The sequence below is a fragment of the Sporothrix schenckii genome (assembly GCF_000961545.1).
Source record: "Sporothrix schenckii 1099-18 chromosome Unknown Cont47, whole genome shotgun sequence".
NCBI lineage: Eukaryota > Fungi > Ascomycota > Sordariomycetes > Ophiostomatales > Ophiostomataceae > Sporothrix > Sporothrix schenckii.
This window is the reverse complement of record NW_015971148.1, coordinates 4,029,521-4,043,783: the sequence shown is the minus strand read 5'-3', so window position 1 is coordinate 4,043,783 and position 14,263 is coordinate 4,029,521. Positions and strand designations below refer to the sequence as shown.

Genomic DNA, 14,263 nt, shown 5'->3' with positions numbered 1-14,263 from the left:
TAGACTAGACGCTTTCAGTGCCGCAGAGCGAGCACAACGGCACCCGCCTACCGCCTGGTCTAGTCATGCAGCCTTAGTCCCCCTATCTGGCCTCGATTCTCCTCTCGCTCGTCTCCTCCCATCCTGGTCATTCTCGCTTCTTGCTCTGTCCCCATCCCCTGTTTTGTTTGTCTTCCGTCTCTCCCTCTAGTCGGCACATCACATGGTGCAGGTGGTCACCCTGGAAGGGCCCTGTCTGGTTGTCTTGTTACACTGTTGTGTTGATCCGTTTGTCTTTCTTTATCTCGGTGACATTGTCAATCGCACCATCTCTGCTCATTTTGTTGTGTCTCCCTATTGTTTCCCTTGTGTTTCCTTTCCTCTTGCTGCAGCTTTGTTTGCAGCGTTCGTCTCTGGTTTTCTCCGAGTCGCCCAGCTCGTGCGTTGCACTTCACTCCAAGGCCAGTCCGTTTGTCGTCAGAGACAGTTCCCACCAAAGTCGGCCCACACCCTCTTGACGTTCCCCGCTGAGACACCGTGCTACAGGGGCCTAGCCGGGATCCATTCACATAGGTCAACAGCAAAGGCCAGGCCAACCTCACACTCTCACACTCTCACACTGTACACGAGGAACACTGAGCGACGCAAGACATAGCAGAGCAGCAGCCCAGACCGCCTTAGAACGGTATCGGCCGGCAAAACCGTCATCGTCCAACACCCTGATCTGTCCAGCCTTAGAGGGAGCGGAGCTACTGCACCTTACCTTTTTCCTTTGCCTCTCGTCACCATCTCCCATCGCACTGCGTTGCAGTTTGTCGACTCGGCCTGTCATTTTCTGTTGTGTCTTGTGTTTGTTTGGCGGCGACACGATCGAACCCGAAACGACCTGCACGCAAATACGGGAAACGCACACCCCGGTCCGCCAGCCACCTTCCCGCAGGCCAAGGCACGTCGAACCACACAGCAGCTGCAGCCGCGCCCCGTCCTGCATGAGGTAGCAGCAGCTGGTGCTGGAACAAGAAGAAGCAGCAGCAAAAGCAAACAACAGAAACTGGCAACTGAAGCAAGCAGCAGCCTAGCAGAGGTTCAAGACAACCAGCGTGAACCAAGGCGACCGAAGAGGCGATTTGGATTTGGACTTGACATCAACCCTCATCCGCCAGCCATCAGCCTCGCCAGCTCGACAGTCGACGAACAACGCTCACGACTCAGGTCACACCTTTCGCCCTGACACCTCGCACCCTCACGCCTTGCATCGTCGTCCTAACCTCGGCCTTCGGCGCACGCATCTCTTTCTTATTCCCGTCAAGACGGCAATCCAGATAAATGTAGCTCGCGGCATCGACCTCGCATCTTCCCCTTCCCAATTCACCTCCGTGCCCATCCACTTCTCTTCCCCAACCCCCAACCCCAGCGCCATCAGATTAGAGCCGCTTGGCTTGCGTCGACGCCTCTGAATAGAGCAGGCCTCCAGACGATTCGACATTGACATCGACATCGACCGCTGCCCATCGTCGACAACACCAGTATCTCTCTTCTCCGACACACACACACACACACACCCTCACTCAACCGCACAATGCATCAACAGTCGCGGCCGCCGCGAGGCGGCTACTCACCCGCGACTGCAGCCCAGACCAACCCCACACGCACAAACAACCCGAGAGACACACTCGCCAGCCGGCCGCGCGCTACCTCTGAAGTTGCGCCGCCGAGTCCATCTTTCGATGGCGGCGGCGGCGTCGGCGGCGGCGGCGGTGGCAGTGATGGCGGTGCTGCGCCAACAACAGCTCTGGCATCGGGAGGACCAACCAAAGAATCTATTAAAAAGCTGGACCAAATAATACAGGTGCGCAGAGTCTGGCTTCTTGGCTTCTTTCCTTCGTTTCCCACTCCATGCCCTCTCCTACTAACCGTTGTCGTCGCTACAGAACTTTCATCTTAAAGCTGCCGTGCTTATCCTTCAGGCCCGCATCCCGACCACGCCTTCGGGCGGTGGTCGTGGACGCAAGACAAATAAATGGGTACGTTTATACGCCGGCCAAGACTGTTAGCCAGAGATTTTGCGTCGGCATTGTACTGACTGGTCGCTCTAGTTTCAAATCGAAACCGAGGACATTGACGACTTCAAAGACGAGCTCAAAACATGGAAACACTGCGGCGGATTCGACCACCGGCCACCGCCTATGATAATCGAGACCTACCTGGACGCGTCTCGACTGGCCGCCGGCCAAGCACTTGTTGTTATCGACGACAACGGCAAGCGTTGGGAAGCGCTCGAAGCGCTCAACTCCTCCGACATGTCGGCCAGTGGTAGCGGCAGCGGCAGCGGCAGCAGCAGCAGCGGCCGGTCCGATAGCAACACAACCCGTTCCCGATCCACCGAAATCATCCTCGAGCGCTGGAAGATTGAGCTGCAGTGCATCCCCGGCTTAATAAAGACGAGTAGTGGTGGCTCTGGCGGCAGCGGGAGCAGCAGTGCCCACGAATCCGCAACCGGAAAGGGCCGCGCCGGCGGCGATACGAGCGGCAGCACCAGCACCAGCGGTGCCGAGTACGAGATGGAGGACTTTGGTCCCATTCTGCCCACCATCTACAAGCGCAGCATCGTCTTCTTCCGCTCGCTCTTTGTTACTACACACGTTCTACCCGCTTATCGCTTCTCCCGCCAGGCGTCCACCAAGGGTGTGCATCCGGCGCTCAAGGTGCGCTGCCGCATCCTCACGGGTGCCGAGGCCGAGGCGCGCATCGCCTCGCGTCGCTTCGACAATCTCCGCCAGCCTCTGAACTTTGACAACGGCCGAGATGTAGTTACGGACTACATGTTTGGCGATCTCGAGATTCCTGTAGGGCGTTTCTCTGCTTCCGTCACCTACCGCAACGACTGCAGCTTCCGCATCGACGATTCTGAGTCGCTCCTGAGCTCACGCTTCATGGGCATTGACGAGAACTACTTCCGCCCCTCGCTGCCACCGTCCCAGCGTCCAGACAACATCTACCTGCCTCAGCAGCGGGAGACGCAACAGACCTCTGGCCAGCAACACAGGCGGCGGGAATCGTCGGCCGAAGTTGTTGGCTCGCTTCCGTCCCACCAGCGCAGTGGCCGCAATGCCGCCGAACCGTCGGTTCGGCCTCTACTGCAGCAAACGTACGGCAGCCTGTCCACGTTTCACGGTGCCGACGCGCTCGGCACAAGCCCCATTACCGCTCTCAAGGCGGCTCGCACAGCTGATTCTGAAACGAGCTCGCCAACGGGGTCGTACCGTCCTTCGAGCCTGGAGCAGCGACCACATATCGACCCTCCAAATTCTCTCCCAATTGCCGCCGGGCGCGCAGCTGGTCTGTCGCCCACATCGTCCGTTTCCACCAAACCACCCATGCTCCGGAACCTGGACGCAGGACGCAGGACATCCATCTCATTCCAGCCCTTCAAGGCTGGGTCGCTCTCAGGATCACCGCGTACGACTCAGGATGAAATTCCGGTCCCCTCGTCGCCTCTCTCTGGCTCGCGGCCCATGTCTGGGCTGAGCGCGCTGGCCCAGGCTAGAAACCGCAGCTCGCTCACCGCTGGCATGGCCGCATCGCTCCGTGCTGCCCCGCAGGTTTCGACCTCCGTGGGCAGCCCATCGGCCGCCATGACTGCTGCCGTGATGGATCCAGGCCAGAGCTCATCACCCCGTCTCGCGGGTGGCAGCCGCTTCAGCAGTAGCTTTACGCACCGGCGCGGCAGGTCGTCATTCGGCGGCGCGAGCCGCAACGAAGATGACCAGGGCAGCAGCGGCAGGCAGAGCCTGGCGTCGTCCATGGCCCAACCCGGCTCCGGGCTGCTGGCCGAGGTCGGCGGCGTTGCCAGCTCCGGATCCTTTCAGACCGACGACGACAACATCTCCGAGTTCCTCAAGGCACTCGAAAGCAAAAAGACGCTCCAGAGCTTCGAATCCAGCAGCAAGCGCGTCGACTCGGCGCGTCGCACCGCAGCACAGCTGTCCCGCTTCCAGCTGATGCGCGAGTCCAACGTGGCATTGACGGATTCTATGAACTCGTCCTTGCAGATGCCGCGTTCGCTGAGCTCGTCAGGCCGCCATCCAACGGGAACAGGTACCTCGGGCGCCTCGGGCGCCTCGAGCGCCACCGGCGCTACTGCAGGTGCTGCGGCGGTTGGCCACACGTCTACGTCGTTGTCGCCGTCATCACACTCGCCCATCAAGCCATTGTCGCCAAACATGCCACATGCGCCGCACACACCTGCCGTGCCGTCACGGCTGAGCGAAAATGCCATTGTCGACTACCAAGGGCAGGTTCGCGTGCGACCTGGTGGCCCCCGCCCAATCGCCGGCAACGACGCCGAGGGCGGGGAGGGCCATGCAGGCCGCGATGCGGACAGCAACAACATTGAGAAGCTGGACAGTGTGGGCGGCACGACAGCGATCGACATCCCGCTGTCCCCACGCCTTCTTCAGCTCGGTGGCCGCCGCTCGAGCTCGGCGGTCCAAAAGACGCGCGCCGTTCACCACGTCGACGACAATGCGGCCGAACTGGCGGCCTTTGCACAGCGCAGTCTCAGCGTCGGCGGTGCGGGCAACCGCGAGCCGCCCTCGCCTGGCGCGCTCTTCCGCCTCGACCAGGAAGGCCCTGGTCACCATCACGCATCCACGGATGATGTCGCTGGCGCAGTCGCCCGTGAAAGTGCTGCCGCCGTTGGTGTTGCCAGTAGCCCTGCCGGCCTCAAGGCGGCTGCGGCGGGTCTTCTGCGTCCGGCCAGCGGCAGTGCCCTGTCGCGCTCGACTGGCGTGCGCGGCGGTGGGGGCGGCCATGACGGCGACGACGACCACGCCCACCGTGCCAGTGACAACGCGTCCTCTGCGGCGGTACTCCGCTCGGCCACAGTTGCTGGTGGCAGCAGTCTTGGTTCCTCGCCTCGGCGCCGGTACATGAGCCGCCACCAGCAGGCGTCCACCACCCCTACGCAGCAAACGACACAGCAAACCCAGCAGCAACAGCAGCAGGGCGAGACGTCGTCGTCCGGCCTGCGCGGCAGCGGCGGCGGTTACGGCGAAACAGAAGACGAGCCTCTGGTCTTTGACCTGTCGGAGCTGGGCCGCGACCCCAACCGGCAAAGCATTGATGAGTCGCGCCGCCGGCAGTGGTGAGCGTTGCGCTACTACGAAACACGCCCACAGCCAAGGCGAGATGAATATATATTTGCATGTGTACGCATATTCTCGCCATTTTCGGCCTAGTCTAATGACATGACTCTCTTCATATGATACTCCGTTTTTTATTATGCGATGTGTGCATTTGCGTTTTCTCCATACCACTTCCTCGTGTCGTTTTCTGCCGAACCCATTTTCATGAGGCGTTGTCGCACCATTTGTTGGCCGTTAGAATGGTACCATGTTTTCGAGTCTTTCACCTCCATTTCTAATTTATACGTTACTGCTCTCTACTACCCAGGGACGAGTTGCCCTCTTTTTCTTTCGGCAGGTTTTCCCTACCTTGTCATTTTTTTACCATCATCGGAACTTCAGAACCAAGGCTGGCGTTTTCTCTCATTGCCATTGGCCATGTTGGTTTTGTCCACTTCGCATTTCATACCACGCTTCTCTTCTCTCTTCTCTGTTGTTTCTTCTCTCCAATTTCATGTTTTACTTTTATAAAAAATCGTTCTCGTCGTTTGCACAAAGGAATTGGACGAGCATTCTGTGAGCATTTTCTTGTGGCCAGATGCATGCAGATCGGTACCGTGTCTAATATATCTACTGCACATGATGCGAGATACCTCGATCAAGGTGCAGAGTTTATAATGTCGCAATGGGATTATTTGTACACTGCGAAGACTAGAAAGAAGGCATGAAGCTCTACGATGTATTTCGTATTCTACACGATTGTGCAGGAATGTAGTGAAGCGCGCAGTGGTATTATGTAAGCTTTTTTTGGGGGGGTCCAGAGCATACTCTTTTCGACATACAACTTAGTTAGTCGGTACCTACCCCACCATTACTGTTTACTTACGCGACCCCAGAACTGCGCACCGCGTAGTGACGTTTTGGCTTAGCAGTGGCTTCGCTCCACATCGCCATGCCAACATACAACCAGCCGTCTTATCCAATGCGCTGCAATTCACTCGATATTGTTGCCGTTGTTCTTAATATCTAATTCTATCCGCCTGACAAAGACACGATGCTCCGCCGCCCGCCGACCGTGCTGGCCGTCACGGCAGAGGATGTGGCAGCGTACGAAGATCGGATCAAAAGGCAACAAGAGCTGCAGCAGCAAGACCGGCAGCGGCGGCAGCAGCAGCAGATCCAAATTCTCCAGCAGCAGCAGCAGCAGAACCTGCAGCAGCAGCAACGACAGGGTGCCCGCTACAATGGCGAGCCGCAAGGGGTAGCCGGCAGCCTTTACGAGGACGCGCATGGCGTTCCAGCCAACAACATCGGCGGCATGGGCGGCATGGCAAGCATGAACCTGCCGCCGTTCTCCTCGTCGCCGTCGCCGCCGCCCATGTCGTCCGAGGCCTACCACTATCAGCGGCAGCGCCACCACATGTCGGCGGCGGCCATGTCGTCTGCGGCGGCCAGCCGAGCCGCCTGGCGATGGACGCAACAAGAAGGCCAGCGGCACCACGAGCAGGGCCCGTTCCCGGGCGGTTTCAACGAAGCGGAGGAGGAAAGTGAGGGGGAGGAGGAGGCAGCGGCGGAGGAGGCGGAGGGCGACGAAGATGGGGCAGAAGGCGTGGTGGCTGGAGACAACGACGACGACGACGACGACGACGACGACGACGATGACGCACTCAATGCCATGGCCAACGAGCTGCTGGTGGACGATTCGGACGACGGCGGCCAGATGGACATTGAGGACCAACAACCCCCGCCAGCACCGTCGCGAGCACGAGCTCAGCCGCGGGGTGCATCTGGAGCGCCCGACACAGCATCGACGGCAGCATCATCCCGGCGAGGGGCCCCAGGGGCCGCGACTGGCTCCGCCGCACGACGGACAGGAGCAGCAGCCGGACCGCCGGTACGGACACCCCAGCAGCAGCACGGGCCGTCGGCCGCGGCCCACATGACGACGCCCCCAGTCAACCCGAGCCACCCACGACAGCAGGCCACCAACCCCAACGCAACCACCACCGCCACCCAGCACCTCGTCCACCAGAGCCACCCGACCTACCACCCCGGCTCGTCGGCGCCCATGGGCCCGCCGCCCGTCACGCGCCACCCGCATGCAGGCGAACGCGGCGGCGCGTCCCGGCGGACGCAGCAGCAGCAGCAAGCGGCGGCCAACACGACGCCCTCCGAGGGGCGCTCGACACGGAGCCGGGACGAGCGTATCGGCGTCGGCGGTGGAGCGGCTAACCGAGTGCGGCGATAGAGAGAGAGTGTGTGTGTATGGCATACTGGGTAATGGTATTCGTCATTTTGGACAGTTTGGGTTTCTTGGGTACTTCCGGGCATTTAAACAGGAGACGTCGTCATATGGGGTGGGACATTCGACGCACGCTCGTTTACATTTTGGTATTTGGTTATTTTGTTTGCATATCTGGCCATGTTGGAAAAATCAGAAACGATCAGAGAACATCAGAAAAGATACCAGAGGATAGAGGCAGATGGTGTTGGCTAGGTCAAGTTCAATGTGAAAGCATACCCGAAGGATATCGAGAGCAAATTTTACTATACCGTCGACACGCTTACGACTCCTCAATAGTATTTAGTTGGCAGGATAGGAACAATGCTACGAACGCACGGCAAAGGCCAAGAAGGTGCACACTGCTCATTCCTGTTGAATTAACATGGTGAAGGAGAAAGAATAAAGTACTAAAAGCTAGAAGCTAAAAAGCTAGAAAGGACCCAAGCAAAAAGGCAAAAAGTGTATGGCAAGATGCTGGCCTCTATACACAAAAGGAAGACAAACAAGAACAACGCAGCCAGTAGCTCCAGTAGCTCATGCATTTTCAGAAAACAAAAAAAGAGAGAGAACAACACTGGAAACAAAACACCTCCGGCCCTGTGAAAAGGGCAAATAATGGTTGGACCCCATAGTAAATGGTGACATAAATAATAAATAAGGACAAGGGACAAGAGATACGCGTACGAGGAAGGAAACGCGTATTTTGTGCCCGTTTTTTCTTTTGGTACAAAGAAGGGAAGCAAGGGAACCAAAGCAAGTATTCATGTTGGGTGTGTAGGGACAGAGAATAAAGGATACAGGAGACTGGAAGGAGAGAAGAGTGTGACGACCGCATTCACACATTCGAAGCCTTGCTCTTGAATTTGATAAAGATGGGCTTCGATGCCGGTGTCGCTGGCGTGGCCGGCGTGGCCGGCGTGGTTGGTGCTGCTTGTGCCGTTGTTGCCGCCGGAGGAGCTGCCGGTGGTGCCGGTGGTGCCGGTGGTGCCGGTGGTGCCTGGACGGCTGGTGCTGGTGCTGGTGCTGTTGCTGCCCCCTTGGGCAGAGGCTTGCGTGCCGGCTTGACGACGGCATCCGGCGTCGCCGACTCGCGCTTCACCGACGGTCCAGACTTGAAGACCGAGGCAGGTGGCGGTGGCGGTGTCGTTGTCGATGTTGACGTCGGCGTCGGTCCCCGAGGCTGTGGCTTGGACGAGGGCAGCGGCTTTTGCGCCGACGCCGAACTCGAGCCAGAACCCGACACGGGGCCCGGCGTCGCCGAGCTGCGAGGGACCGACGTTTTGGACGCGGTCGAGTGCGGCGTCGAGGCTTTCCTAGGCGATGTCAAGCCAAATGGCGTGCCGGCCGCCCGGATCGAGTCGCCGTCAGCTGCCGAACCAGGCGACGCCGTCCGGTTCGTCTCGAGCCAAAGACTGGCCCGTGGGCTGAGCTTCTGCTGATAGCTAAGGGGCACAGCAATCTTCAGCAGCTTGCGGGGCCGCGGCGCTCCCGATCCCGATCCCGATCCAGACCCAGCACCAGCACCGGCACCGGCACCGGTACCATCAATCCCGGCTTGGCTGTCCTGCCGCTTGCGCTTGTTGTTGACCGGCGCGGATGCCGCCGAAACAGCTGGTGATGGCGCCGGCTGCGGTGACTTGCCCAGCCGCGACGTAAAGTTGCCAAAGTAGTCGTTGGCCGGTGTGGGCGACTTGGCCTTGGCCGCGGCAGCTGACGTGGCAGCCGGTGTCGCTGCAACGGAGCTCTTTCTCTGGGCAGGCTGGACCGAGATCGAGTCCGCCGTGCTCTCGCGCTGCGTCAGGGAAGGCAGGACAGACGTCGACACGGGCGCAGCAGGCGTCACGGCTGGCGCGGGTGTAGCCACAGACGGCTTCTTGATGACAATCGGCGTGCCAACAGCCGGTGACGTGGCCGGTGAGCCTGCGCCGCCGATCGAGACGCGGCTTGTCTGGAGCTTGATCTTGGGCATCGTCGGCCTCTTGGACGGTGCGCCAGGCAGCGCAGTACGCTGCCCGGGCGTCGCAGCAGTGCTTGCTGGACCGCCCGCCGTCGCACTGGCAGGTGCGGTCGTTGCTGCGCCAGGCGTGTTCAGTGGCGGCAAGGTGATGGCCGGCGCCGCCGCCGTGGCCACGACCGGGTCGGTACCAAGGACAGGCTGCATGGCAGCAGCGGCGGTCGATGCGGGCGGCGGCGGAGCCGCTTGCTTGAGGGGTCGTGCAATCTTCTTGAAATCAATGACACCGCCAGGCGTCGCCCTACGTGCCGCCGTCCACATGGTCGGGTGCGTCACCGTAAGAAGAAGCGACAGGTCGCCGTCAAACATGACGTCCAGCAGGTCCATCAGGTTTCGCTTCTCCGTGCAGCCCGTCACCGGTGAAAGCACAGCATCCCACATGGCGGCTAGCAGCTCCTGGTTGCCTTTGACGGCTTCGCGCAGTGCCGCCACCGCCGCGTCAATGTTCTCGCGCCGCGCGTGCTCCTCTTGGTGCTTCTTGGTGATCGCGTCGCCCTGCTCGATAATCAGGCCGCCCGTGTCGTCGTCGTCGTCGTCCTCCTCCTCCTCCTCCTGTCCGTCCTCGTCCTCGGCTTTCACGCGTGCCGCATCGCCAGCCTGTGTGTCGCCATTGGCCCCGTTCGTGGTGCCGTTGGCAAGGGCCGCCTGGTCCTGCTTCTTCTTGTCGTCCGCTCCGGCGCCACCCGGTGGTGAGGATGAGCCCGTGTGCTCGCCAAACGCAATCGAGGCCAGGCCCTTGCAGAACAGCTTAAACAGCCGGTCGCGCATAAACGGCGACGCGTGCGTCGTCATCGTCGACAGCAGCAGCCTCAGAATGGCCGGCCGCAGCATCAGGCCCAGGTCGATCAGCGCCTCGCACGCCTTGAGCTGCACCGCGTCGATCGTGCCGTCCTGCAGGTAGCGCACAAACTCGAGCGCGTCCACGGGGATCACACCCGTCTTCATGAGCTTCCGCTTGGCCTCGAGCGCCGCCGTCGTCCACGCGTTCTGGTAGGAGCTCGTCCACTCGTCCATGCGTCGGTACCGCTCAATCTCGGCAAGCGCTGCCTCCAGCAGCTGCTGATCCTCCGTGTCCACCTCCATGCGGTCGATGTCGGCGCCAAGGTGGTTGAAATCGTCCGACGCGTCGTCGTCGTCGCTGTTGCCGTTGCCGTTGCCGCCACCTCCACCATCGTCGTCGCTCATGCCGTCGTCAAACGTCAACACCATGTCCATCTTGCTGCGGTCCTTGGGTTTGGCGGCCGCACTGCTGTTCTTGCTGTTCTTGCTGTTCGCGCCCGTCTGTGTCGCGGCCGACGACGTCGAACAGAAGCTCGTCGCCAGGGCGACAATGACGCGGGCCACGTACAAATGGTCCGAGAAGAGGTTCTGCGCGTTGTTGTTGAAGCGCAGAATGTCCAGCAGGAACCGCTGCGCCTCGCGCGGCCGCTTGTCCTCAAAGCGCACCTTGGAGATGGCATCGATGACGGCACACTGCACCCAGTACCGCCGCATGTCGGAAAAGTCGTTGGGCTTGGCCGTCGCGTCGTCGTAGCAGTGGAAGTGGCGGAACACATGCATCAGCTGCTCCAGGCCGCGGTACACAATCGATTCGCCGCCACCGCCGCCCTGGCCGTTCGCGCGGTCGTTGTCATTGCTGCTGCCGCTGCCGCCGCCGCCGCCAGCCGTGTCCGACAGCTTCCAGACCTGGCGCGTGAGGTTCTCGGCCGCCATGGTCCGCAGGCCATGGAAGTAGCGGTCGTCGTAGAGCGTGCGCGTCAGGATCGTCGCCGACATGGCATGCTCTCGAATTCGGGACAAGTACAAGAGCGTGTCCTGCTGCGCCACAATGTCGCGGTCCTGCTGCAGCTGCGACAGGTACATCCACGCAGGCATGTTGGTGTGGATCTTGGAGAGCCACTCAAAGTCCGAGTCGATGCGGATCCACTCGTACGACTCCTGGTCCATGCTCTTCTCGTCTTGCTCCGTCCAGTCAATCAGACCCCAGGCAGCCATCTCGTCCGGCGTGTCCAGCTTGTCGCCCAGCGAGAAGACAATTTGCTCGTCGTTGTTCTCGGCGTTGGCGCCGCTGTTGTCCATGGTGCTGGCCGCCAGGGCGGCGGCTTTTTCTCGGTTCCGCCGGTTCCTCTTAAGCCGTTTGTATTTGGTATTGTACGGAATGTCAAACTTCGCCCCGCCCGTAAAGGCCGCGTCGTCGCGAATCTCCACAATGTGCTCGTACGGCGTGCCGTTGGCCTCGTGGATGCGGATCGTCATCGGCCCCGTGAACAGCCGCTGCACCCTGCGTGCGTACGTGCCGTGTCGCTTCTCGACCAGCTCCCGCCAAAACTCGGCGTGGTGCATCGGCCGCGGCTTGGCCGCCACGGTCTCCTGGGTCTGGTGGATGCCAATCTCCACACAGAGCCGCTTGCGGTTGAACCGCTGCTTGATCGTCAGCCACGGGCACCCAGAGCCCAGCACCCACTGGTTCCAAAAGGCCTCCAGCTGGTACTGGCTCGTCTTTTCGCAGACGCGGCGGAACGACTCGGACGAGATGATTTCGTTGTTATTGTCACCCCAGCCAGACGTGTTCGCCTTGCTGATGATCTTTGAGATGACGCGTGCCAGGCTCGCGCTCGCCGAGCCCGCGGCCTTTGTCAGCCGCTTGTCGAGAATAAAAAGGACAAGGGGCGCCTTGAGGGCCATGAATTCCATCTCAAAATCGCCCAAGTACGTGTAGGTGCCGAGATCATGCAGGGACGGCCGGTCGCGGTCTTCCTCGGCCAGTCGGTCGGTCATGGTCTTCATCCGGAACCGGTAGTCGTTGTTGCCGCACAGCTTGCACAGAAACAGGTCGGTCATGTAGTAGGCGATGCCGACCGTGAGCCACAGCTCGGTGCGCTGGTTCGGGACAATGTACGAGCCAAAGTACTGGTACGCCAGCGCATGCACCAGCTTCCTCGTCACATCAAAATCCCGTTCCACGATGCTGTCCGGGAAGAGGAGACGCGTGCTGCAGAGGGAGAAGGACAGCAGCGGTGTCGTGTCGGACACCATGTCATCGACAAAACAGAGCTTGAAGCTGTCGTACGGGTACCGACCGTACGTCATGGCAAACTCGTCGGCCGCGGTCGTGAGTGACACGCACGTGTTCTGGACCTCGACCTGCCGTCCAGGCAGACAGTAGCCGTGAATCTTCAGGGCGCTTGCGCCCAGCTTCTCGTCGTCCTCGTCGGTACGAAACCCCGTGTAGAGATCCACGTGCTCAAAGGGGCCGACCGCAAAGCCAATTTGGTTGGCCGCCGCGCCGTGGTCCGTGATCTCAAAGGTCATGACCTTTTTGGACTCGTCGGCCTCGTCAACCCTCTCGCCGACAAGGTTGCCCGAGCAGACCACCGTCATGTCGAGAAGCTTGTCTTCTTCCGTGAGCTGGAGCTGCCTGTGGCCGCTCTTTGCACCTTGTCCATTTGGTGACGCTGCGTGTTGCTTCCCTTGGCTGCCGTGCACGGTAATGGACCGGTCGTTGCTAGCAGCAGCGTCAGCCGCCGCCGCCGCCGCCGCGTCATTCATGGACTGATTTGATGCGAGCTGCTGCATCAGGGCATCGCCGAGGGTTCGTGGCGTCTTGATATGAATCTTCCAGAAACAACGCGAGCCGGGGTCGTCGAGGCAGGGAAATATGCAGGCGGCCATGCCTGGCTCGAGGGAATGACGAGTGTAGACGTGGGGGAACCGCGTGTCGTTGTCTTCCACGCCAACAAAGTGCAGGCCATCGCGAATGTGTGTCGTTTTGAACGGAATCACAATCTCAAACAGGCCGTCGGTCGGTTGGTCAGAGTCAGGTTTGGTGTCACCGCGTCCGTTGGCCGATGTGTCCGCAAGTCCAGCGGTCGACAGGCGAACCTTGAGCTTGCCTGGTTGCTGAGCCGAGCTGGCATCCGCTGCAGCCCCCGAGGCAGCGTTGGCTGGAGGTTTGGGGGGGTCTGGACGCAGAGCCACGCGCAGGGACCGGTCTGCCGGATTACAGCCGACCTGCTCGCGCTTTTCGACTGGCAGATCGCGCCGTCGCTTTGGCAGAAGGTTCCGCATTCGGTTCTTGAGGACGGGGAAGTTGGACGGCGTGAGGTCCCATGATGGCGGGAGGTCGAGGGACTCGTAGGGGTCTCGGTAGGTGGCGCGGACGGCCTTGCCGTTCACGCGGATCTGGGTGGTATCGATTTCGCACTGGCGGGCATCGAGGGCGACTTCGTCTGGCGCGTCGTCGGGATTTGTAAGGTATATTGTGATGCGGCTCTCGCCCTGGATGCTCTGTTCACGGAAGTTGATGTCAATGGAGACCTCCTGGTTAACGACGACAAATTCCTCGACGGGTGGCAGTTTGTCGTCGGACGCGGGATCGAGTAATGGGTCGGAGCCGGGCGCAACGCCGTTGGCACCGTCGGTCTGGAGGATGCCCGGCATCGTTGTGAGGAGCCGAGCTGCGCGGGCAAGAGAGGGGGTTGGCCGGGTCGGTAAAGAAGGATATGGTAGGAAATGCTAAAGCAGATACAACTTCAGCGGCTCCAGACAGAAGGCTGGTCGTCGAGGGCGACCTGTGATGCACGATGTCATGACATGGAAGGCAGCAGGCGGTAGAGGAACCGGTCGGCGAAGGCAGCAGGAGAGCGTAGAAATGAGCGGCGTCGAAGCTCAACGGGGGAAGCCGCTGGCTGAAAGAGCCTTCTAGAGATGAGGCTCGAGCTGTTGCCTTGCTGTGAGCCGTTCCAACGATGTCAACGCCGTGTGCGCGTGCAGGGCCGCGTGGTGAACACTTTCGACAACTGGCTGACGCGCGTGGCACGGCGCGCCCTCACAACGTCGCCAAGGTAAGGCGGGAGTCGC

The 14,263-nt window shown here is 60.6% G+C and overlaps 3 protein-coding genes across 3 annotated transcripts; 2 read left to right on the top strand and 1 right to left on the bottom strand.

Moving 5' to 3' along the window:
• Positions 1–1,558: 1,558 nt before the first annotated feature.
• On the top strand, positions 1,559–5,129 carry SPSK_03909 (autophagy protein; the record flags this gene model as incomplete). Its single annotated transcript, XM_016730724.1, has 3 exons — positions 1,559–1,828; positions 1,911–2,003; positions 2,076–5,129. 3 exons carry the CDS (start codon positions 1,559–1,561, stop codon positions 5,127–5,129), a joined length of 3,417 nt encoding a protein of 1,138 aa, XP_016585819.1.
• A 1,030-nt stretch (positions 5,130–6,159) lies between these two features.
• Positions 6,160–7,353, top strand: SPSK_04362 (uncharacterized protein; the record flags this gene model as incomplete). The annotated part of the gene is made up of 1 exon (XM_016731170.1): positions 6,160–7,353. The coding sequence occupies one exon, from the start codon at positions 6,160–6,162 to the stop codon at positions 7,351–7,353; it is 1,194 nt and encodes a 397-aa protein (XP_016585818.1).
• Positions 7,354–8,224: 871 nt separating this feature from the next.
• SPSK_03849 (transcription initiation factor TFIID subunit 2) lies at positions 8,225–13,843 on the bottom strand (the record flags this gene model as incomplete). Its single annotated transcript, XM_016730664.1, has 1 exon — positions 8,225–13,843. One exon carries the CDS (start codon positions 13,841–13,843, stop codon positions 8,225–8,227), a length of 5,619 nt encoding a protein of 1,872 aa, XP_016585817.1.
• Between the last annotated feature and the right edge of the window lie 420 nt (positions 13,844–14,263).